This window comes from Synchiropus splendidus, chromosome 3, assembly GCF_027744825.2.
Source record: "Synchiropus splendidus isolate RoL2022-P1 chromosome 3, RoL_Sspl_1.0, whole genome shotgun sequence".
In the NCBI taxonomy this organism is placed as follows: domain Eukaryota; kingdom Metazoa; phylum Chordata; class Actinopteri; order Syngnathiformes; family Callionymidae; genus Synchiropus; species Synchiropus splendidus.
This window is the reverse complement of record NC_071336.1, coordinates 16,222,222-16,246,351: the sequence shown is the minus strand read 5'-3', so window position 1 is coordinate 16,246,351 and position 24,130 is coordinate 16,222,222. Positions and strand designations below refer to the sequence as shown.

General features: G+C 43.1%; 3 protein-coding genes across 10 annotated transcripts in view; 1 reads left to right on the top strand and 2 right to left on the bottom strand.

Annotated features, from left to right (window-relative positions):
• Nucleotides 1-2,371, bottom strand: part of si:ch73-335l21.1 (insulin receptor substrate 1-B) — a 48,656-nt gene extending 46,285 nt beyond the window's left edge. Inside the window, exon 1 of the mRNA XM_053858629.1 lies at nt 1,594-2,371. Coding sequence (XP_053714604.1) covers nt 1,594-1,942 — 349 coding nt within the window. The 5' untranslated portion in view covers nt 1,943-2,371. The remainder of the gene's footprint in view (nt 1-1,593) is intronic.
• Nucleotides 2,372-3,755: 1,384 nt separating this feature from the next.
• Nucleotides 3,756-22,885, bottom strand: agfg2 (ArfGAP with FG repeats 2). 7 transcript variants are annotated; one of them, XM_053858796.1, is made up of 15 exons: nt 22,788-22,885; nt 14,597-14,891; nt 13,930-14,023; nt 12,685-12,800; nt 12,484-12,628; nt 12,146-12,269; nt 11,980-12,084; nt 11,052-11,084; nt 9,510-9,752; nt 7,692-7,764; nt 7,167-7,207; nt 6,314-6,400; nt 5,386-5,505; nt 4,710-4,780; nt 3,756-4,645 (listed from the first exon to the last, which is right to left on the bottom strand). In XM_053858796.1, the coding sequence occupies exons 2-15, from the start codon at nt 14,761-14,763 to the stop codon at nt 4,598-4,600; spliced, it is 1,467 nt and encodes a 488-aa protein (XP_053714771.1). In that variant the 5' UTR covers nt 14,764-14,891; nt 22,788-22,885; the 3' UTR covers nt 3,756-4,597. The 7 variants fall into 7 exon arrangements, 6 of the variants coding, with proteins under 6 accessions (XP_053714771.1, XP_053714770.1, XP_053714774.1 ...); XM_053858795.1 differs by lacking the exon at nt 22,788-22,885 and adding an exon at nt 18,031-18,126; XM_053858799.1 differs by lacking the exon at nt 22,788-22,885 and adding an exon at nt 14,328-14,387 and having other exon boundaries at nt 14,597-14,681.
• The window catches only part of acap1 (ArfGAP with coiled-coil, ankyrin repeat and PH domains 1), a 19,905-nt gene continuing 13,431 nt past the window's right edge, over nt 17,657-24,130 (top strand). For both annotated transcript variants that reach the window (XR_008414114.1, XM_053858792.1), the window contains exons 1-3: nt 17,657-17,988; nt 22,318-22,375; nt 23,931-24,050. Coding sequence is in view for 1 of the 2 variants with exons in the window: in XM_053858792.1 (XP_053714767.1) it covers nt 17,936-17,988; nt 22,318-22,375; nt 23,931-24,050 (231 nt within the window). In the remaining variant the exon portion in view is untranslated. The remainder of the gene's footprint in view (nt 17,989-22,317; nt 22,376-23,930; nt 24,051-24,130) is intronic.

Genomic DNA, 24,130 nt, shown 5'->3' with positions numbered 1-24,130 from the left:
CACGTATTTAACAAATCTATGCAAGGCAAAAAATAAAGAAAGGCTTTTATTTGCACTTTACCATATTCTATAATGTGCAAAAAAGCATCATTTAGCAAACGGTATCGAAGAGAAGCTATTGGTACTGAAGGTTTTTGATCGATACCCTTCCCTAGCTTGCAGAGAAACAATGATTTCCAGTCGACAACGCCCACAAATGTGAAAAGAAATTCAAATGTCCAAATTCATCTACCGAATCGGGATGATGTAGTTTGATCCCAATTAGACAGAACTCAAGCCAGATTCCTGAAGAGAACGTGGCGTTACACTTTCTCCCAGTTAATTTCCTCCCAATTCCCAGTGTGGCACCTTGGTGCCAACATCTGTCCACTCACATTCCTGTCTCTCCTCAGTCTCGCAGCAACTTGTCAAATAGTTGGAGCAGAGTGTGCCGTGGACACAAACACACACACAGGGCACCAGTTGTGTGAGAGCAATTGGGGGAGTCAGAGATCCCACATGTGCAGAGCGGAGCAGCGCTGCAGCCGCTGGCAGTCGGCAGGCACCTCTGTGCCAGTTAGTGTTACAAATCTGAAAGATTTGACTGTGAGTGAGTTGATGCTACTCCAGGACATTATGTCCGAGCTTCAAATGACTTATTTTAAAGGAATTCCCAGAACCACTGAGTCAATCCTGAGGATGTGACCTGCAATGTTGCATTAGCTTTCATTTAAGGTTTGAAACGGATGAAATATTAAGGTTGTTTTGACTATCGCTAACTTGTGACCACTGGTTGTTGTTTCTCACTCGACATTACACACAGCTCAGTGGGCGCAGGACAGGGTCGGTCAGGTCTGCTCCGTGGGAAAGTACTTTAATAAAACATGCCAGGCCTCTGACCTTCAGAAGAACTGCAGTTGGAGAGTAGCTCTGTGAAAGCTTCTCATATATATTCATCATGTGATGGGGGACACCGAGGGTCATTGATCAATGTGTCCAAAGCACATCAGTAATACGTGGTCCACCCAAACCGCATGATGCATCAATGACTCCCCGTGAAGTTACTGTTCAGCACTTCTTGCCGCCCAGTTGGCCTCATTTTTCTGCCTCAGGTGTTTAAATGTAAATCCAATAATCAGATGGTTTATGTAACAGAGGAGCGGGTCATGTGTGTAGAAGCTCCTTGAACTCTTATCTGTGTTTGTCCAGATTGCATCATGTGTCCCTGATGGCCTGCTGCCTTCTCTCTGGCTCACACACAGGTGATCGAGGCTGGTGACCCTGGACAGCTGTGTTTGAACAGACAACTGCAAGAAGTCTGAAGGCTCGGCACTACTCAGTGACACATTTCACTTCCACGTTGTCATCAGAAAAGTAGCGACTAAACACCAGTAGTTGTGACATAACTTGAGCCGCACAGCGCGTCAGTCTGGGGATCAAGTCTGGCACCAGTGATAAGAGCTGCTGCGGGGGATAAGCACAGGGATCTGTGCACAGCGCGCAACTAACCTCGCGTTTAAGTTGTGTTAAAAGTGCGCATATATGTGATCGGGAACTTGGCTGCAGAGGGTCAGGGGAAGGCAGTCAGATCTGCCCCGGGGGACTGGCGCTTACTTTTGCACTGGAGCTCCACCATGGCCTGGTACCACTCGTCCTGGTCCGCCTCGTTCTCCGCGGCGATGGCGAAACTCTCGGCCCGGGTGTAGAGCACGATCATGTGCTTGTTCTTGGCGTCCGCGCGCTTGTTGATGTTGAAGCAGGTCTCCAGGGCCACGGCTTTCTTGGGCACGGGGGCCTTCCCACGGAATTTCTTCTCGCTCTCGTAGTACTCCAGACGGGCCGGACCACGTTCCGAAGCGGCGCGGAGCACGAAGTAGCGCCGGTGCATGGACTTGTGCTTGCGGAGGTAGCCGCTCTTGCGCACGTCCTCGCAGCTCGGCTGCTCGCTGGATTGACTCTCCATAGTGGCGGCTTGAACTTTTCCTCTCTAGCGGGGGCTTGTGCTTGCTCGGCGAGGGGATTCAAACATCTCCAGGCTCCGCCGCCGCTGCTCTCCTCAGGACAGGCACGTGAGAGCGCGGGATGGGGTCGCAAAATAGCGAAGGTGAAAAGGGTTATTTATAGTCAGTCCGCTCCTCGTTTGTTTTGCTCTTCTGCAGCGCAAGTTTTCCAGGCGCACACGGAGGAGGAGAAGCACATGCGGTCCAGCTCGACGCACAGCTCCCCCCCACTCTCCTCCTGCACTACTCTATAACTACTACAGCGGCTGGAATCGCATCGAGTCCACGGTGCCCCGAATTTTTCCCGCTGCACGAGCTTCCACGACCCCCGTCCACGCCTCGTCTCCGGTTCAGTCACGGAGCGTGGAGCGCAGCAGCGACCGTGGAGGGAGACTGTCACTCAGCGCTGTACTCTAGAACATGGTGCGTTCACTGACCCCGCCCAGAGTCCGACAACGGAGACCCACAGGAGCACATGTAGCAACCTTTCATAACGCTCCGTGTTTACACGCGCACGCTGAAAAGTCGAGAGTTAAACAGCCCTTTGGTGTAGCCGGACTGTTATGGCTCGGTTGTTAATGGAATTTATTGTTTGGGGTACAAGTATGAGTCAAGCAAGCTTTTAATAGTGAACGAGTGTTCCGTCACATTAAACTTTTCTGCTTTACTTTTCTGTAAAACATGCAGTTGCATGTCCGATAACGGCAACTTACGTATACACAACAACTACTGATCTGTAACAGCGGCAAACCAGACTTTAATTCTCAGTAAAATATAGTTTCTGTAAACATACAATACGTACCCATTTTTCAATTTTACTGAGCAAACATACATTATCGTATCGGAATGTCGCGTGTCTGCTAGCAGAAATGCTAACATTCCCGACAACGCCAAATATCCTTAATTATTAACTTATATAGTCATTGTGACTACATTTTTTTTTATTTCAAATGCTTGCCAAATAGAAAAAAGGAAAGTTTGTGGACGAAAATAGTGTTTCATCTTGGAATTCCTAGTGTTTATTACTGTTATTATTATAGTTAATAATAACAACAAAAAAATTACAATGGTCCATTCGTTAGTTGCTACATTGAAACAGGCGTACTGAATAGTATTTAGAAGTACCAGCCACATACTTCAGTTGTACTGTGAATACAGCAAGACATGAATGTGAGACATGGAACCATAATAAGGTACCACATAAGGTAACTGTCATAAACATAATTGCTTGCAAAACTCATTCATCGTAATACGTTGCTTTGTATTTCCCCACTACTCTTGAAGGCAACACGGTGAAATATCATGACTGCGCCAATGAGAGATTTTTCGAATAAAAACCATTGCGCTGCACTTATCTAAACAGCTGTGAAATGACTAAATAATTGACATAATAAGCTCAAGCACAGTTCTTAAACTGTGTTCCGACACAAATATACTTATTTTTTTATATACTTTTATATTCGTAAGAATGGCGGTTTAGACGATTGATTCTTCATCTTGCCATAAAATATGTTATAAAGGCAGCATGTTCTACGAATTAGAGACGCAGAGCGCTAACTACAATTCGCTCAAACCTAATAATAGCCAGCGAGATCACAGAGAGGAGTTCTAATTTTGCACCGTGTCCGTGCAGTTATGCAACACGCAGCCAAAAGTAACCCCGCGCAGCAGGACAGAGAATGGTGGGCTGCACCCGCCCCCTGCTGTTGGAATCCAGCCCGTGCACTTGTACTGAGCAAACAACTATGGGAAGCAAACACAAGTCATCTGTGTTAAGAAGCAACGAAGTGTTTATGAACGTGACATACTTGACAATAAAAAAACGTAACATGGAACACTCTGGTATTTTTGGCAAAATGAGGGGAATAGATCTCTAGTCTCCCAAAGTCAAACAAAATATTTGGTCCAGTACAGAAAGCAAATACATTTCTTAGACACAACAGTTATTAATAAGTAGCTTTTTTTTCTCTTACATTCAGTAGCATCTCCTTTTAGCCCTCTAAGCTCATTCAGCCTGAGAGTAGACAGATTCAACTGCAAACACACACACATACTCGTGACCAAATACCTGTGTATTGCATCACAGAGCTGTTTGGGTTGTAGCACACATCTGAAAATGACTGATGCAGAAACAGGGTCAAGTTACGAACCGACTTTTCCCTTTGGATGTGTAAAAGGCAGAAGACATTGCTGATGTATTTAAAGACCAGCTGCTTGTTTGCACTTGAAAGCAGGAAGATGAAAGCAGTGGCAGAAGTAGCAGCAGGGACTTGGATGAAACATCTGCAAAAAACCATTTAGGCGTTTTGCACTCGCGACTCTCACTTGAGCCCTGAGGTGGCATCTACTGGCACACGGACAACTGTTAAACACCAGGCAGACTCTATGAAAACCTGTTATTGAAATTGTTCATGCCACCTTTCTCTTCAAAACCCAAACAGATAATCTGACACAGACAGAAATGGGGATGGGGTTTCTGGGGCTGCATGGGCGTCTGACCCCTCCCTAAGAGGTTGAAAATACTTCAGAGAGGCATTGAAATGGCAGTGGCTCCTCAAGTTCACTTCTTTCAGAGTTCCCAGAGATGGATATGTGTGGGGGCGGCAGGGAAAGGGGAATCAGATGAAAGGGTTCCGTGACGTCCCTCGACTCGGGTAAACATTCCCCTGAAAGACAAAAGGGAGGGTGAAAAGGAGAAAAGGTTTGCCATTCGGCAAAGAGGGTACTCACTGTAAACGGGTTCACCGACATTGGCCGAGGGACTTTAGGCAGAGAATCAGGAGCAGGGAAGGAGCCAAAGCCTGGGAAATACCAAAAGCCGCAATACGTCAGTTAAAGTGATCTCAGAAAGTTTCATGCCGTTCTTAAGAAGTACGAAGTAAGAAGAACCTTAGCTATGAAGGCTAAATGCTTTGACCTGAATTACTCTCTTGGGTTCTAAACTATTAATGTGGGGAAACAGGTTGGCTCAAAAATATCCCAAAGGTGAGTGGGAGAAAAAGAGAAAGCACATCTAGTTTTGATTAAAAAAAAGGTGATCACACTCAATGACTAAGATGCAAAAATGAATCAGATCAGATTTATTGTGTCGTCAGTAGGGATCCCACCAACTAGGGAAGTGCTTTGGAATAACGCGCAGTCAAAAACATAATAATAGTAATCATCATAATAATAAAAATAAAATCATCCTGCCAGAGGGAAGAGAGACCAGGGTGAGAAGGGTGGGCTCTGATCCGATCTAAATTTGAATTGCTACAACCCCTGCAACTTGCGTTATATGACAGAAATACAGAATGTGCTGACAACGTTAAATTGAAATAAAGAAAAGCACAATCTTCGTTCAAAATGTAAGCACCAGTTTTTCAAGAACCAAACAGCGGAATATAAAACCCCGAAAATCAATTACCGTTGGCTTCCTGGTCAAAAGCTGACTCCTGGGGAAATGCACTCTGGGTGGTGGGCGCTGTGAACGACGTGGACGTTGGGAAAACGGAGGTGGGCGAGGTGACCAATGGGCCTGACTCCCCTGTTCAATAAATACAAAGATCACAGGTGGCTGAATTGTCAATAGAAAGAAATGATCAATTTCAAACAGAATGGAAATGATGCTAAAATATCACAACATTTCACGATTCATTTAGATATAGCGTTTTGCGTCCAATGTTAAATTCAGATTCAGAAGACTTGAAGCTTCTACAAAAGGTTTCACTGCCACAAGTCAAGTTTAGTAACATGGAATCATTATGGCTAGCCTGCCAACTGTATATGCATCGGGCACTGTTTTAAAATTCAACAGTATTCGCTGTATTGGAACATTCAGTATAGGCAACTTCTAATATTTTTAATATGGCAGACCTGCCCTACTTTATTAATTACTTCTATTATTAACATCAGTTATATAACTTGATCACATTAAAACAGAATTAAAATGTAAGAAAGACCAGTCTACATTCAGATGTCCAACCTGAAAAGATGTCAGATGTGAAGTTCTGAAAACTCAGTTTTAGCAGCCTTTATTTTATTCATTACCTTGTTCATTTATTCATCTCCATTGGTTATTCTGAACGTGATGGGTCTTGCTGCTGGGCAAAATACGGGAGGCAAGTCCACTACAGAGCACCCGCTAATGATGCAGCAAACTTTTAAGGGCAAAACAAGTAAGGACATTTTACCACTTCCCTCAAGATCTAGTGCCCAAACCCACAAGTTAAAAACACACCAACGACTAAAACAAGTGTTTCACCATAACACAAATATTGTCCATTAAAAGAGAGAAGCCCTGGACATTGAGATGGCTTTACCCTTTTCTAAAGAAGCGGTTGTGTGGGTCTCACCTCCTGAGGCGCTGCTGAAGGGGTTACTAGGGGACAGGGCGATGGACTGCTGGGAAACAGAGCTGGAGCTGAAGGGGTTTGGGAAATCTGAGACACACACACAGTGGGAGGGGGTCACAGAGAGATAATAGACAGTTTGGGGGGTTAACAGGGAACATTCCTGACTATTCAAACCGACTGAGATACGCAGATGAATTGTAATGAAGGCAGTTTGGGGGAGACGAAGAGTGTTAACGCAGACTCGCACTAGAGTCAGTCATCTCTGTTCTGAATACAGACACATCAATCGGGCTGCATGAAGTGGACCAATGCGTATGAACAGGAGGTTTGGAGGATCAAATTTTCATTTTGGTCACTGACTGATTATGTGCAGGTTGATCTGAACTGAAAAAAATAGACACAGCTGTGTTCAGTAGGTGTAAAGTGTCATGATACCACACTCAAATCTTTAAATCCTCTTCATGGTGAACATTCAACTCATATTCTGTTTTGGCTTTTTTTTTGTATCTTACTGCTCACAATCATTATTAGTTAATTTTAACTGAGTCACCGACTCAATGTCATGTTCCACTCGTATGTTCATTCTGCACTAGAGTGCTCCGAACTAATAACTGTGTGATACCTACGAATCCCCACTAGATGCCGCACTCCAGAAACCTTAACCTTAACCTTAGTTGAGCGACAGTAAGATTAAAACAGGAGTGGAAAAAGGGAAGAAATGTACTTGTGTCCTATTCGGCCGTTTTTAACAATAATTTCCAGGCTTAAATAAAAAGCTCACGAGGGTACAAAGCAGCCCAAATAAAAACATCCCAGGTAATCTATAAAAGTCCCCAAGAGTGGAGCAACCTACTAGTAAAGGTCTGCGAGCTCGATGTGTCGACACCAGGGGAGCTGGAGGAAGAAGTACATGAGTGAAAACACAACGAGCATATTAAAGTACTATCAGCAGCAAAAACACGATTATGAACCTGTTTTTTTCTACTTTTAAGTTGCTATTTGTACAGAAAAACAACAATCAAGTAGCACTGTCGATCTTTACAGCCTGAGTGGAGGAGGAACAAAACAGATCAATGCGAATAGGGTTCATCTATTTATTACATAAGCAAAGGTTTTGCTCACCACTTGGGAGGATTACACTGCTGTCAAATAAACAATAGATTGAGATAAAAAACGATGCATAGCTTTAAACCCAATATCACTAAATTTGTTTCAGATGTTCCACATCTCAGATGTAAGTGTTGATCGCTTTAGAATTTCAAGTGAAATGCCAAATCTTAAACATTGTGATTGACATGAGAAAATACATGTGTGTCTACGGCATCTGGTATACTGTTTAACACCAATGTGGTAATGTGACATGAAAACGTGGGTCTACCTGGCAGGAGTGGAGCTGGATGAGAGCCTGTTTCCAAAGAGGGTACTATACTGCGGCGGACCACCAGGCGGCGCTGTAAACATAGACTTAATTGAGTTTCAATTATAAATAATTCACAAGCAGCATCAGTTCTGCTGCAACTGAATCACAAATCACACAAACTGTGACTGGATTATGTTATCTGGGTGATTACGGCAACACAGGGTGGAAGCTGCAGGAAGCATCACATTAATTTACAGTAGCTGCTGTTATAACACCAGTGGAACCAAGTAAAACATGGCAGTGAGGCCTGTTTAATTTCCATAAAAAACAAGCATAAACCAGCATCTGAAAGTCTTGGCACTTGATGTGGGACTGTTGTGTAACCGCCAAAACAAGATGTGACAATCTGGATTACACATTGCTCTGCTCCCCCATTGATCTACATAACTACTGATGCTTGAGTGTTTGAGACACATTTAGATTCCATTTAATCCAAATCGAGATTTAATCACAGCACCAACACTCCACCCTCAGATGGGACAGACCACAGTTTTGCAATGACTGTTAAAAAAAAACAGTAGTATGTCTCTCATTCTTTCTTAATTTGTGGAGTGAAGGTGGGGCAGAGCATTATAATAGTGACAGTATAGAAAAAAAAAGATTAAATTTAATTGATTTAATGTAAAAAAAACAAAAAAACCCAACAATCTAAAAAACAATGTGTGACTCAAAAGTCATAGCAATTCTGTAATAAAGAGAAGAGTTGGGGAAAATCTTGTGTTCCACTAATGGCTTGAATGTGTACATTTTAATAGACATCGGAGTCAGCCCTCTTTTCTAACTGCAACGTTCCTGAATCAACCCCCTTATTGAAGATTATAACTTTTGGGGTGATTAAAGTGTTTTCGGGAGGGGAAATATTTTAGCATAGATCTGTGGATTAACTGCTACCTGCCTGCTGGAGTGGATTTACTTCATTCTTGCTTAAACTCTTGAGAGTATGCGCCTTGGCCTCCTCCCAACAGAGCCATAAATCTTTTTCTGAACTTTAACACAAGCCCATCCAGTAGAATCTGCATTGCAGGTGCAGAACACCCCAGCTAGGACATATTGCCACATGATCACCTACTAGCTACGGTGAAATTATAATACACAAGGGTCACTCTTCTCTTGATTCAATGATGGACTTATTTAATAGTTGTTTTAGCCCAAATAACATGAACGTAAATATTCTTTGAAAAGCGCTAAACATTGGTGCTTTCCTTCTAAGTCAACAATATATTGTGTACAAGTTGTCATAGCAACAGAGAGAATGTGTTACAAATGGTCTCACTGTGGCAGATAAGTAGAATATTTCAGTAACAGACTTTCAAATGATGTGTCATTAAAAGTGTCAATTCTCCCAGGATTAAAAATGAGATCAGAAAATAGAAATTTTACACCAATATGATTTGACAAAATTAGTTTTGGCTTCAAAAACTTGCGTAACAAGCAGAAATTATGTAAGGCTAATATTGAAGCGCTTTGTCCAAAGAAAGTAAATAGAATTACAGCTGAAATTGAAGCTAATCTTAGGAGTTGAACTTGCTACCAAGTGAAACCAGAGTTATCTCAGAAAGTACTGCTGAGTGAGATGAGGATATAAAAGGGGTAGAACTGCAAAATAATGAAAGTGCTGCAGTTCACCAAAGTCAAACATTCTTTGTTAGCATTGCCGTATGCTGCCTCTCCGTGACTGTGGGGGAGGAGTCCGCTCCATTGATTTTACAGCACAAATAAGGCCTGGACGGTGATCCAAATTATCGCCTGTGTTTTTCTGACAAAACTGCATTTTACCTGCAGTTGACTGTGTATCAGAGAAGACGCTGTCCAGGTGGGAGACTGCAGCGTAGCGGTCCTGATTATTGGTGCAAGTGACTGGTGCCGCCGACTGAGCGCCGCCAGGCTGCTGCTGGGGCTGTGACAGAGACTGAGGCAGAGTGGGCTGCTGCGCACGGTTCAGTCCTCCAAAGTCCACACTGATAGATTTGGGGAATGCTCTGAAGGGTCCGGAGGTCCCTGAAGCGGAGACTGTACGGCCTGTGATCAACGGAACAAAAGGCAGCTTTGATAAATGAGATATTTTCTTGACCCAAGATGATGATGACCTCAACCAACCACGTGTTGAGCATGTGGAATGTTGTGTAGCAGAGTGAAGCATGTTAAAGTTCACAGAAGAGCTCCCCTCGAGGTCTATTTAGTTAAGGTCACATGCTCCTCAGTGACTTCTGCACTAGTGAAGAGCACACAGTAGAGACGATAAAAATGATGTACCAGCCAAGTTCAATAAAAAAAAACAAAAAAAAAACACAAATTCACCTCTGAAAAACAGCTTGTCAATGGAAGCATTTTACGCAAATGACTTGATCATGCTGGCTTAAAAAAATGACAATTTAAATGTTAAGTAATTTAAAATAAAAAGCCAGATATATAGTTATAAAATATCGATGTAAATGGAATACACTTCAGTGTTTTAAAAAATTAAAATTAAGCCGACCTAGCGTAAGCTAAGCTGCAGTGCTTTAAACAAAGCAAATGCTCAGATAAAGTGCGGAACTAACTCAATACGGCTGATGTCTTCAACAGCACAGTTGGCTGATCTTAATTTCCATCTCACAGTTTGCGATGTCTCAGCACACTACACAGCAGTTTGGTGACTTTGTTAGTGGAAGTAATTCTGCTCATGCAGGTACATGCTAGTAGCACATGCTAGTCAGCAAACAAGGCGACATAGTCTTCTCTTAACAGGGTGCGCAGTCAGCCAAAAGTGCTTTTAAGTCTTAGCTACGCTTCCGAACAAAGGCAGGAAACAAGCAGAGTGAGCAGGTAGGACTCTTTCCAAACGTCTGTATCAGGAATGAAGTTTTTATCCATGGAGATATGAATCATGCAAATGCATATTTGAAAGACGTGTTTACTGATTTGTGTCACCCGCCTTTTCAATCTGGAACGCCCTGGATGTTCGAGATTCTGTGAGCTTGGACCTGCTCCCAACATAGTTCTCAAGTGCTTCAACACCAACATGGTGTGAAATATCAGCGACCCTTGCTTGTCGGGGGCAGCTGCAATAGCGCCCACCCAAAATAGCATCACTTTTAACTCTCCTCTGCTGGACCTGCCTCCTCTCATGCCCTTCAGATACAAGCTTTGAAGTAGACAAACTGACTGATGGAGCTAAAAATCTAACCTGGCTGTAACATGTGACCGAAGGAACAGTGAGAGCTGTGTGTCTCAAACTAGCAAGGCAGAGGAGAAGCCCACAGAGCAGCCATCTATAAACCGAAGCAGCACAGAGAAGCGCAGAACACAGGAAATGTATTGATCGCTTCCATGTCTTACCTAAAGTGAAGTGGTTTTTGAAAGAGCTACTGGCTAGAAGGTTGAAGAAGAGGCAGAAGGGGGGTGGGAGTTACAGGCAGGAGGAAGGCAATAGTTAGGATTTGTGAATCATAAAAAGGCAAATGAGTGTGATCCCGTAAGCAGCGGCGAGATGGAGATCACTGATGTTGCTCTCCCACCACAGTGACTCACAGTCATCACAGCCACGGGCATCGCCTCGACAATCAGAGAAACCATCTTCACATAGTCACTGCAGTCATTTCCCACACAATAATAGCAACCCAGCATCAGTCCTTAAACCAGAGACTCCATGTAAACACCAAAGACAAAAATAATAACACTGACTGCTCCAGTTATTTTTTTCTGCTTTGTACTTTTTGACTTATATATCACTGCAGCAGATGAGTAAAACATTGTTGTCATCTCTGCATAGTGAACATTAATGAGTAACACCTGCAGGTTTGCAGGAGAAAAGACGATGAGTGGAGTCACGAGCGAATTTTAGCCACCAGCAGAATATGAATTACTAACAGTTGTTTTATCAAACAAGATCAGGGAGGAATCACAAGTTTGTTTTCTCCAATAAACTGAGTCTTGGAGCTGGTTAGGGGCAGCTACGGCGTGTAAACAAGCAAACACAGTGGAACACAAAGCACTCCCACAGTTTGTTATAGCCACTTGGGATGCCAAGATTAAAATGGAATAACTAAAAATACAAGAAGAAAGAGTCAGAAAAAAAGACATTATTCTACCACCACACACTACAAAAGACAATCCACTTAGATAATAAATAAGAATGTGTTTTGTAGTTATGTTTTCCGGACAAAACCCAGTCAGCTTGAATCATTTTTCAGACGATAAATTCGACAATAACCTGTAAAGCTTATTGCTGTTACTGACCAGCCATTAAAACACTCAGAGAGTCTACCTGAAGGGCGAGGGAGGGCAGGGAAGGAGGGTGGGTGGCCGGAACCCCCCAGTGACGAGGTCAGGGAACCTGGTCTCTGCCTCTCTATCCCACAAATGGTCTGATCTGCAATGAAGACACGCATTTAGACATGTGGCCATTGAATGAATTCCAGGCGGTCTCCGACCTTTAAGAGGAGCGTCTCTGAAGCTCTGAGAGCACGATCGAGAACGGGCAGTGAACACGTCCGTCCGCATGTCGGCAGGTGAGATGGTGGGGTTTCTGTCCCACAAAGGCAACTGGGACTGAGACTGGAGAACAAAGCATGAGGTGTCAATCTGTCACAGCACAGCAGGAGGAGACATTGTTCTTCAATAATTCATCAACCACAGCTTTGATGTCGGGGACTAACACTCGCTAGAAGACTCTCGGGTCAATTCACCTCTCTTTTTCGTGAGCTTTGATCTGCTCCATCTTTCACTGCACAGCCAACCCACATGCCCTTAAATCATCACAGTTCCTCACCAGTGTCCTCGTATTCCTGCTGTTAGGAGGAAGGTTGTGGGATGAGGCTTGGTTGGTGAGAGGACCATGAGCAGTGGGCACAGCCTGAACTCCTGGGCTCCAGGGGCCTTCGAAATCTCGGCGGTTTTTGCTTTTGGAAAAGTGCCTGGAGAAAACAGCTTTTGATTGGTGACCTACTATTCAAATGTGGTGACCACTCACCATTTCTTCTTCTCGTATTTGTCCTGGAGAAACTCTTTAAACTTCTGTGAATCCTTCATGTCGCCGCACCCGTCCGCCTTTGGATCGAACACGCACAACCAGGTCCGTCTCCCGATCTGAGCAAAAGTGCCGGACAAAATCATGTTCTGCTTTTGTTGATGCGGAACATTGTGAATTATGTAATGTGAGGAAAATTATTAGAAGAAAACTTACAATATAAACAGACAATATGAAATGATAGTTTGGACCATACATTACATGACTATATCTTGGACAGAATGTGGCCCATGAGCCTTGAGTTTGACTCATGATGAAGGATGATTCATGTCCATACTGCATATCCACCATCACTATAATATTATAGTCAGCGATTGATGCACGAGGTGATGCTGATGACATGCGCAGACACACACACCCAGCTACCCACCGCCTACATTAAGAGCACTTGAAAGCTTTAATGCACCGTTCAGAGGCAAGCGAGGAAATGGACGGAGGTGAACGTGGAGCTCTTTGCACTTGTGTTTTGGTAGTGCTTTGTTTTTGATGTACAAAAAGAGCAAACAGGCGAGGTTAACCTGCCACCACCAGTATGGATCCCATATCAAATAACCAGCTGGAATGTAGACTAACAAGGGATTGATCAGCTGCTGATAAAGTGCTTGAGACAAATCTTCTATTGCACATGTCTGTATGTATTCGATGAGTCCCTCAGTCGCTGTGTGTTAAAGAAACAGCCCCTCTGTTTCTTAAGTGGTAGTCTTTTGTTTGCCTGTTTGTTTGTTCTCTCAGTGTGTGGGTTTCCTCCGGTTCCCTCCTACATTCTAGAATTACATGGGTGACTCTGTCGGTGTGAGTGGTTGTCTGAAACCCCTGACTTAAGTCCTTGGATGAGTGAGCACATCCATATAATTCATGATGACACAATCTTCTCACACAAACCTGTTAAATTTAGTAAGTAAGTGACATACTGACTGTACATAATCATCAGTTTCATACACATTATAGGATTAATATTACACAACAGTGAACTTTGTTTTGGATGAAACGTAAAATTTCATTTTGAAATGTATTGCACTGTTTACCAGGCTTTAAGAAATTGTTTATTTTATATATTGTTAAAAAATACTTGTGTTTAATGACATGTTTGGAGAAGGTTATTTGGAGCAGGGGGTAATCTACAGTAATTATATCCCAGGTGATGCACAGTTGCGTCACTGCATTCTCCCCGGCCCTTGTGTCACTCACCTCATTGCCATGGTTTTGGAGGAATTCCACTTCTTGTTGGGAGAAGGTTGTCATGGAGATGGACTTGACCCTATGAGGGGGGTTGAGTCCTCTCCTGGGACACAGGTGAGAGAGGGATGGATGTGTACATGAGGGGAGATCGCAAGGCTCAAGTATTGACTGTGAGAATAGGTGACACAAACACACACTCCTCTATTTTTTTCACATGCTGGAGTATCAGAGCGAGATAGAGAGAGAGACAGAGAGAGAGAGGGGTGGGAGAGTGCAAGATTGCGCAATAAGGCAACACCGAAGTGCCGAACCTGTGTTCCGGCGCAGTGCTGGGACATGCAGAACAGAATGTGACAAGACACAAGATCTGACTGGAGCCTGGTGGAAGGAAAGAGGGGCTTCCAAACCTGCGTTATGACCCAATGAAACGCAAATCAGAGCTGGTAAATGACCAGCAAGCAGTGTGGCTGTTGGAGGAGAGAGGGAGAGAGAGATTGATGACGAGAGATGGAGACTATGGATATTAACATGAGCTCAAGCCCTACTGTTGCACTGGCACTCCCTCTTTTAATCGGAATAAATCTGTCTCAGACTGGCGCGTGGTCCGACGGCGGGCCTGCCTGACACCCGGGTCGCTGCCTGCTTTCGCGCATCAAAGAAAGCGGTTTGAACTCACAGCATTCCGGAGCAGGAGGTGCAAACGAAGCTGCCCACGGTGATGTCGGTGTACGTCACCCCGGGCTGGCTGCACTCGAAGCAGTGTTTGTTTACTCCGGACTGGGCCAGCTCCCGGACCTTGCGGGAGCAGACCTCTTGGTTGTCCCGGTGCTTGCGGTTGGACATGTCGCCGGTCCGGTGTCAAGCAGGAGAAACTGCGTCAGCCAGGGACCCTCTGCCGGGAGCTCCTCGGATCCTCACAGCCGCATCACCGTGGAGGGGCTTTAAAAGGGCTGCTGCTCTCCAGCGTGAAGCTGCGCGCAGAAGCGAGAGTCAAGTTGGCGGGAAGCAGCTTCGGAAATGCATTCTTCAAAATAAAAGCACAACCCGCGACAGGAGTCTGCTTTCAAAAGGAATATTCCGTAAAAGGAAGTTCAGTAAATATGGGCCGATTACAAACCGCTCTTTCATTTAAAAACAAATCATAATTTCAAAAATGTAATTTGACTCCCACCTTTTCTTTCAGAATGTCAAACTCACGACCAGGGGCCCCACAGGAACTCGAGATATACATGGTTTGCACATTAAGCAAAACCTAGACTGTACAACGCGTGCAACTGTTAACTGTTGCCCAAGAAATAGAGATAGCTTTAAGATTAATCCTAAATCAGGGAGAGAAAAAATGCAGACAAAATGGCAATTGAATGCGATGGTACAGAGAATGGGTATGTGAAATGTGTGCAGAAAACAGTGTGTCTTTTGTGTCAAGAGACAGTCTCCATGAGCGTGGAGCAGATTTGGAGGCTTCTTTTGCTGTGCTCCAAGTCTCTCATGGATGACCCCAACTCCTCACCAGTTTCACACGGGATATACGTGACCTTGTTCATGACACACCTGAACTGCATAGAACAGGGAAACAATTCAGATTTTACACTCGCTTTAAATGCTAGTTTAAGCCGCAGTGAAAAGCAAAACAATCCCAGATTAAAATGCTGAAAATAAACAATGTAAGAATGAGATATACTCAAATAAAGAAAGAAAGGGAAAAAAGGTGCGCGATGAATATGAAACAGACAACACACGCAGTATAAACTAAATAAGCGACAAAATGTCGTTTTTATTTTGAAATGCAACCCGGAATTGCTCTTGTCGTCATAAAAAAATATAACACACATGCACAGCCACCGGGGCATTCCCTATGTCGAATCAAGTTTGGAACGCACTGACACATCTACACATAGAAACGCACACATACGACAGCATTTACACTTTTGGAAATGAATCGGAATCGCGCACGTCTTTCGTGACACATGCAGGACAAACAATCCAACTTGCAGGTCAGGGCTGCGGAGAAATTATGTTCCTCTCTTCTGTTTTTTCTCCTTTTGAGGAGTGGTCTGTAGGGACGGAGTCTGGTCAGCAGAGGGCGAGACACACACCGTCCTGCTAGACCGACTGTGGTGTTTTGACTCACACATCCCAGCGCACGTGTCGACCTTCAACAGTCCTGACGCACTAACTATAACAGAAACAATTATTTAGGGATCTATCTGAGCAAATTACCAATGTTGTAATAGTGTCAGCTCAGCTATGGAGCAACACAAACCACTGGACTTTTAAAAGTTGAAAAGCGCTGAAACGATGGTCAAGACCACATCCAAATAAGACCTCACTCATCTGCTTTAATCTGATCAGGGTGTAATAGATCACACACTGGTGTGTGTTGGCTGTGAGGGGGCGCCACCTTTACTGACGAAGACCGCATCAGTCCAGATCTGGAGCACAGGTTACCTCTGAGCCTGATCACACAGTGATGGACAGTGATGGATCACTGGATTGAATGAGGTTTCTTAAAATGTCCTGAGAGTACTTGGATGTATTGACAGACACCACCGACACGCTAAGATAGGCCTGGCCAATCCGTGGCTCCCGAGCCTCATGCGGCTCTTTTCCCAGTTTCATGCGGCTCTTCAGCAAACTTTGTCATTCCCTAAACTAAACGTATGGCATGTGTTTCAGCTGTTATTCATTGTCCTTACATATTTGTAGGATGTGGCTCTTTTCAGCAACAAAGTAAAACAATGTGGCTCTGCGCTAAGAGACGGTTGGATCCCACTTTTCTGGAACATACATAATGGGACAGAGGACAGTGGCACAACAACGAATCCTTAAGATCACACATCTGCAATGGACCTCCATCGCAGTGCACCGACTCTCTCCACACTCTCCATAGGCGATGTGTAACCAAGTCTAGAAACAAGCCTCCAGCTGTCTCAGGGTCAGTTCAGAGCAGGGACTAGTGTCAGGGTTAAGGGGGTGGTGCTTCACAGTAAACTCTCAGCTTGGCTGTGCCTTGATTTAAACAACTACAGCTTGACCAGCACACATGTACAAGCAGGAAATAAACTTGGCATTTTGTCCGCAACACCCTTCATCAGCTTCCAGTTTGTTGTGATACAGACGTGAGGAATCATTCTGTTCGATCTAATGCATCTGTCAACTTGCATTAAGTCAAGACCCTTGGGAGTGTTTGCTTCATAGCTTTCCATTCCTTTGGTGTTTTAAAGCAACTAAGGCCACTAGAAATATCAAATTTAGTGCCAAGATTTTCACTTGATTCCCACCATCCGGTAGTCAGTTGATCTGCGCTGATCACTTTGTCGATTCATTTCTGTACATCATTCTGGTTCATCTTTGCTGACATGTCCAGCAATGGAATCTGGAGCGTCATGACCATTGAGATACTTATCAATTTGGTCTTAAAAGCAACGTATATGTGGGAAAACTACGTTATCTATCAAGCTATGAAACTCTTCTACTGAGCATTAGGGCAGTTATCTCAGTGACAAAAAAAGTCGCCAGACAAGTTATACACACCCAAGAGTCTGCAAGTGGTGAGTCGACGCGCAGACACCACACATAGCAACAACAATAACAACAACAAAGCGAGATGGAAAAGCTCCGTTAGCAAAAAAGACAAGCAACATTTTCACGAACGCCATTGCTCAAGTTAAAAACACCATCGTGCCGCTTTAATTGGCGTCTCAATTGAAACCCCGGAAGTGCAGAAGGCTGTGTGGCGGTGTGAGAGGTTGGGCTACACACACTTGCAGTCGGGACCTGCGGCATCAGTGGACATGACAAGACGCCTCCACTCGTCGTCGATGAGATGACATTAAAGAATCCACCGCTACTTCCGCTCATTCAGGCGGAATAAGGTCACACTGTTTAATGTGTGGGAAACTTCTGAGCACCGTAGAGGAATGACCCAAACGTCGCGGGAGGGATTTTAAAAGCAGGAAGGTTCGGATCCGAGCGCATCAGGGATCGCATCTGTTTCCACCGCTGAAAGCACAAGATGACAATCATACTGGACTTTGAGGAGTGTTTGAAAGACTCGCCACGTTTCAGGTAAGCTCCCACGCTCACTGTCGCCAGTGCAAGCTGACTCACCAGTTCTTCAAAGTTGGCTTGGAGATGACCAGGAATTCCCTTTAAGCACGGAAAGAAACAAGACTCTCGTCACGACTTTGAACATACGCCGCAACGCTAGCTTTTAAACGGGGATTCTCAGAATTTGCAAGCAGTATTTCAAAATAAAAGCGCGCGTCCGCACCTTGACTGTAGTAATGATAACAACAATAATGATAACATGAATGGTCACCGTGAAAATAATGTTGTTTCTGTATCCTTAAAGTCCATGTTAGTGTACAAGTCACTGATATTATTGGTTGGTCATGCCATCGTGAGAAAGACAAATAATGCCCTTAAGATGTTTGTGCCTTTTGAACTTCCGTACGCCATAACCATCACATGAAAAGTGCGTGGCTCATCTTAATGCTCTGTCACATCTTAAAATGTTTAAATATTGTGCTACACACATGAGCTTCCATGCAGAAATAAAGTGGCTGTTGTGATTTATGGAAATTCGTGACTTTAAATCTATAGGTCACTTCCTGTATTATAACTTCGATGAGTGGGGGTGATTCAAAATGTAAAGAAAATGTTCCCAAGTAAAGTAAAAGACTCATGAGTCGATGTTTTTTAAAGTAAGAATTGTATAATATGCAGACTTTATTTTAAAAGTTAAATTCGGATTTTGGTAATGTAATTTATTATTTCTTTTTAGGCTATATTTTTAAGATTAGATTAGATGGCCTTTATTACATATGTTACATGTTTTGTTATTATTATTATTATTATATATATATTTTTTTAAGAAATCTGGTCTTCGGAATCTGGTTCTATATTAAAATAATTGTCTCAAATAAACCTCAAGAAAGCCAGGGTTTATATGCTCTGTTGGTTTCTGTGCTGTCAGGTTATAGAGGGGTCAACTGAGACACGAAGACCTGAGTGGTTGAAAATATTGGTGCAGATAGATCTATGTGGAAAGACATTGTCAAAATCAGAATGCTGAAATCTAACTTGTAAACGGTTAGGAGCACTCTGTTCATTGCCACATGCATTCTGGAAGTGTTTCTTCACGTGTAATTGAAGCCTCTTGCAGCACAGAACTGTTGTCTGGTGTAATAACTGGGGAAGTGCCACTGATCTAGTGTTGCAAGTACCTTGAAAGGAGTTGGGCTCAAACCTTGGGTGTGCCCTGATCGTTTTTGGCAGCCACTCTGAGTCACTCTGTCACTAAGACCAGCTGACTTGGCACATTTCCCATTTATTGCTTCCCATGGAAGTTGTCACAAATCTAACTTCAAGAATTTGCTGCAGGCACAATCGGATTCAGTCAATCTTACTGCTGCCGGAAACACACTTGTTTGTGGCTTTATGTTCAGGATCTTGTTGCTCGGTAACTGTGAGGTGGGAGTTGAACAGGAAGTGAGATGAGACGTACTGAGGTGATTGATGTGTGAGAGGAAGTGTGTTGGTCACGTGACTGAACCTACAGTGTATATTTCTGGCTATCAAGCTATCATCTTTCAATGAGCTTACGTTTTGTCTGAAAAGCAAAGGTTTGTAATGTGCCACTGTCGTGACACTACTGTATGATTGTCATTCAACTATATTTTAATGAAGTGCTGGAAGGTGGGATTTGGGTTCAGTGGATGAATTGCTCTCTCAAGTTTTGGACTGTTGAGAGGATGGAAGTAAGTCATGTCGGTGAAGGATAGGTGGTACAACTCTTTTATATACGGCTCAAATGAAGACTAACAGGTTTCTGACCATTGGGTTTCTGTTTTCGCAAAGCAGGCCCACGCTGGTTGAGTTGAGAGGAGTGGGGTTTTTACAGCACTGTGCAATTGTTATGGTAAAACCACAATCATAAACAGGTGACAAAATAACCACCGTGTTTGCTCATGCTACTGTTTAAAAAAGAGAATCCAGAAGACGCTAAATGAGTGATATGTAGTTAGCTTGCTGTGTAGATCAGTAACTGTTACAGCACAATCATTGAAGTATCGTCTTTTATATTTTATATCATTTATATTTAGTTGGTAATGAGTGTCCTTCCCGGTTTACATAGAGGTCACTTACGCTTGTCAAATGGCTTGTTTTGCTTTTTCACCTCTAAAAAAAAAGGATTCTCCATGCGTAACGCCTCCATTAGACAAACCCTTCCATGTTCTGACCCAAAAACCAACTCACTTGTGTTGGTTCCTGTCTTGACGTATTAAATTCTTCTGAATCTGTATCTGCGTAGCTCAGGCACTAATAAACAGTAGAGCATGTACAATCAACAAAATAATTTTCATTAGTGACCAAAGCCCGAGACTGTGCTCACTATCTTGCACCGGAGGAACCACAGCGATCTAGGTGGAAGTGCTGTTGCCATGGTGGAACTTGTTATCCAACTCCACCGTCAACACTGCTGTTCTCTTGTTTTGACATTGTTCGTGATCAAACAGCCCCTTGAATGTGACCACTCAAAGAGCACATGAGCCGAATCTTGAGGAAATGGGGAGCTTTTATTGAAAAAATAATATTAATAATGAATGCATTCATGTACTGTGTGGCAATTTCTAATTGTAAAAATAAATGATTCAAATAGGTGTGAAGTAGACTGTTTGACATTTGATTCAAAGAGCCTCAGGTGATATTTTTAAAAGTTAATTATGGATTAAATAATGCAGGCAAACAGGAAGTGAGTGTTATGACAACCTGTGCGTAACCACACAAAGGGAAGAAAGTTGAAGCCAAGCTGTACCTTACAATGTATTGTATTTATTTTTGTTCCAATGTGTATTTGATTTATTTAGAATTCAAGTGGAGGATGTGTATATTTGCAGTGCCCCACATTATTTTTTGCATCATATCTTAGTCAATAATTCACTGATCGCCATTTTTTTTCATGTCATTTTATACTGCTCTCACCCCTTTTACGCTAATGAAATTGCGTCTCTTTTTTCTGCAGGGTGTGACCTCTTGAATTCAAACCTCGCAGCATTGACAAACACACAAAAACAAACGGCTACTGTCTGTTCTCCCTCGCTCTTTCTCTGTCAGTGTGCTGTCGGTGGAAGGCAGCGGAAACCACATGGTTGATCTGCTGGTGTGTGAGCAGACGAGAAGCAGATCGAGATACTGACTGTCACGCTCAAATAACTGAAAAACTCACCACGTGGAGTGTCCGGGGAGGCAAGGTTTAACAATCTAACTCCGGCTAGTAAAACCAAATATCTGGCTCATTCAAATTTTCCATTACGCTCTATGTACACTCAGCCTCTTCTTGAATCCACAAAAGTGTGTCGCGCCTAACTGCTCTGGCGTTTGTCTGTGACTGATCAGTGTGTTTAAAATTAAGCCTTTTTCTAAGTAGTTCACAAGCTTTCAGCCACGGGGCATGACCTTTTCCATGAAGTCAATGTGAACATCAAGGCGTGCCACTCATTCCATAACATTAAGCTGGATTCATTCATGGATTGATGGCAAGAACTAACGTCATAATATACATATAACACTACAGTTTTTGCTAACTTGAGTTGTCAAAATGCATGATTTAAGGATCACTCTGAAAAGGTGTCCAACCATTTGCTAGACGTAAACATTGGTGTTCACTCTTGGTGAATAAAGGTGGCATTATTTAAACTGAAATAGATACATTTCACCTGGAGAACCTCTTGCTGTCTCTACTTACTTAAGAATGCAATGTCATTTGGGGACAATTTGAAATCTAGTCTTTTGCCAACGCAAAAAGCCTTCTTCTACCCATCGGCTTCAGCCACAGCAAGTCGGCCTCCTCTACCCGAAGTTATCTGACAAACAAGCTGACCATGTCACCTCTCCATCATCCGTAACTTGATCTTACCCATAATTCACCTGTGAAATCTCAGCAGTCATGGTCTCGTGTGTCTGAAATGGTTTTGAGTTCAGCAGCAGAATACAGATTCAAGGAAGTGCTTTAGTTTTTATGCAGTTTTTGTGTCAGAAGTTAACAAAACAAAACACACAAATACACAATTTCATTTTGGTGAGTAATGTAGATAATTTCAAGCGACCATACTGGCGCCCAAGCGATTGAATCAAGCATTCCTCACTGGTTAAACAAATGGGACACAATGCTACCTTTGTTTTGTCAGAAGCTGTACTGAGAAAAGCAATAATAAAAAAACTATTTATGTAAAAAAAGTGTCCTGCACCACAATGGTGACTAGACAAAATCGGTTTTCTGCTTGTGTTTAAGAGCAAGCATAAGTCTTAAATGAGAGAAATTTGGAAATGAAATATGCAGAGTCTTTTGATGCCAATGTTGATGTGAATTGTTGTCATTTTGTTTTGTTTCAGAGCTGAAATCGAAGATGTCCAAAATGAAGTGAGTGAACTAGAAACAAGATTAGAAAAGGTAAGAGTTACGCACACCCACAGCCCCTTTACTTCAAGTGTATTATAACATTATAGAATATTCCAAAGAGGGAGACTGGGAGTGAAAGGTTTAAAAGTTGCTACTGTATATGACAATGCGCTGTTGTGTTTGATACTGAATCAAGTTACAGCTCAGGCCTACTTAGCCCACGTAGTCAGTATCTGCTAATGCAGTTGTTGGGAGTTTTGTGTATTAAAAATATGTTGAAAAATACTATCATGATCCGATCCCTGTTGTTATTTGAGCGTGTGCTTTCTCTCATTAAACGCGACTCACCTGCACAGCGCCCCTTCTGGCCACGCGGTGAATCAATTCATGGTTTTGCTGAATTGATGCTGAATTGGAGGAATGTAGGAACACAATACATTGCTGAAGTGATTCTTTTACCCACCTCTAGTGGTGGTGGTCAGAGGAGCCACTGGGCACACGTTAGCCGCCATGCTTCCGTCAGTCCTGCCCAGGGCAGCTGTGGCTCCAGACTTCACTTACTGCTGCTGGGGTGACTGTGGTATGAATGAAAATGAAATGATCACTGAGAAGCGCTTGGGTTTTCATGAAAAGCACTCTGTAAATATAAAGCATGATTGTTATTTATTATAATGCTCACATGAACAGTAGGTATATGGAGATAGTTTAATTTAGACACATTCATTTTTCTGGGCTCATGATGATAAATTCATCACTGTGTCAGTTCCATTTGCCAATGAAAGCAGCAAACTGACCCGACCACTCACACATACTTCAGGGAATGAGGAAGAGAAGTGAAATAAATCTGATTTGACTTGGCAGCTCACTCTTGTTTGTCATACGAAGGACTGTCATGTGACAGCTGGCATGAGCTGAAATGAATTTCACCTGATGATAAATGGGATGGTGAGTTGATGGCTACATCCCCTGTGTTGTTCTACTGCCAATATCTGTATGATGTTTCTACATGTGTTTTCCACCACACTGGTAATGTATTACTGCACCTTTCAAGGCAAAAGGATCATTGCCACAGATGCAAAGAGTCATGAGAACTAAAACCACCATGGAAAAAAAGAAGAAAACCTTTAATAACTATGTCTCTTCTGGTTAAACATGCACACTGGTGTAATTGTTTTGCAAGAGAGAATTAACTGTTTAGTGCCTCAAGTCGTGACAGTTTTCTCAAGTGTAGGATAGAGACTATATATACAGACTATTTTTTAACGTGTAACGTGATTGCTGACGACATCTCAATAAAGAAGACTGTTTTGTTGCGTTTAGTCTTGGTCTGAGGATTTAGATTATGAACTCATATTCCTCACTACTTTTCATTCCAGTGTTTTGTTTCTCCAGTGACTTTCAACTAAGAAACTGGTAATGCTTGGCATTTCTGAGAGGAATTTATATTCAACAGCAGGCAGTAAATTTAAGAAAAAAAAAACATATGTATATAGATTGAAGGGCAGAAAGCAATATTTGAGTTACTTTCAGAGGCATCCGTGTGGGACATTTTACTCCGCTCAATGAACCATGTGGGTTTTTACGGAAAATGTTTTGTGCTCATCAGCTTGTGAAACAATGCCAGGCCATGTTGGATGCCGGACGTGTCTACTGCCAGGCCAGCAGGAACTTTGCCGGTGGCCTCAGGGATCTGGGCCATCACTGCTCAGGGGACACTATGATGGCGGTGAGAAGCAACGTTTCATCTATTTATACACTTGCTCCCCTCTCTAATGGCAGAATGTGTGAGTGGACTTCTAAAAATGT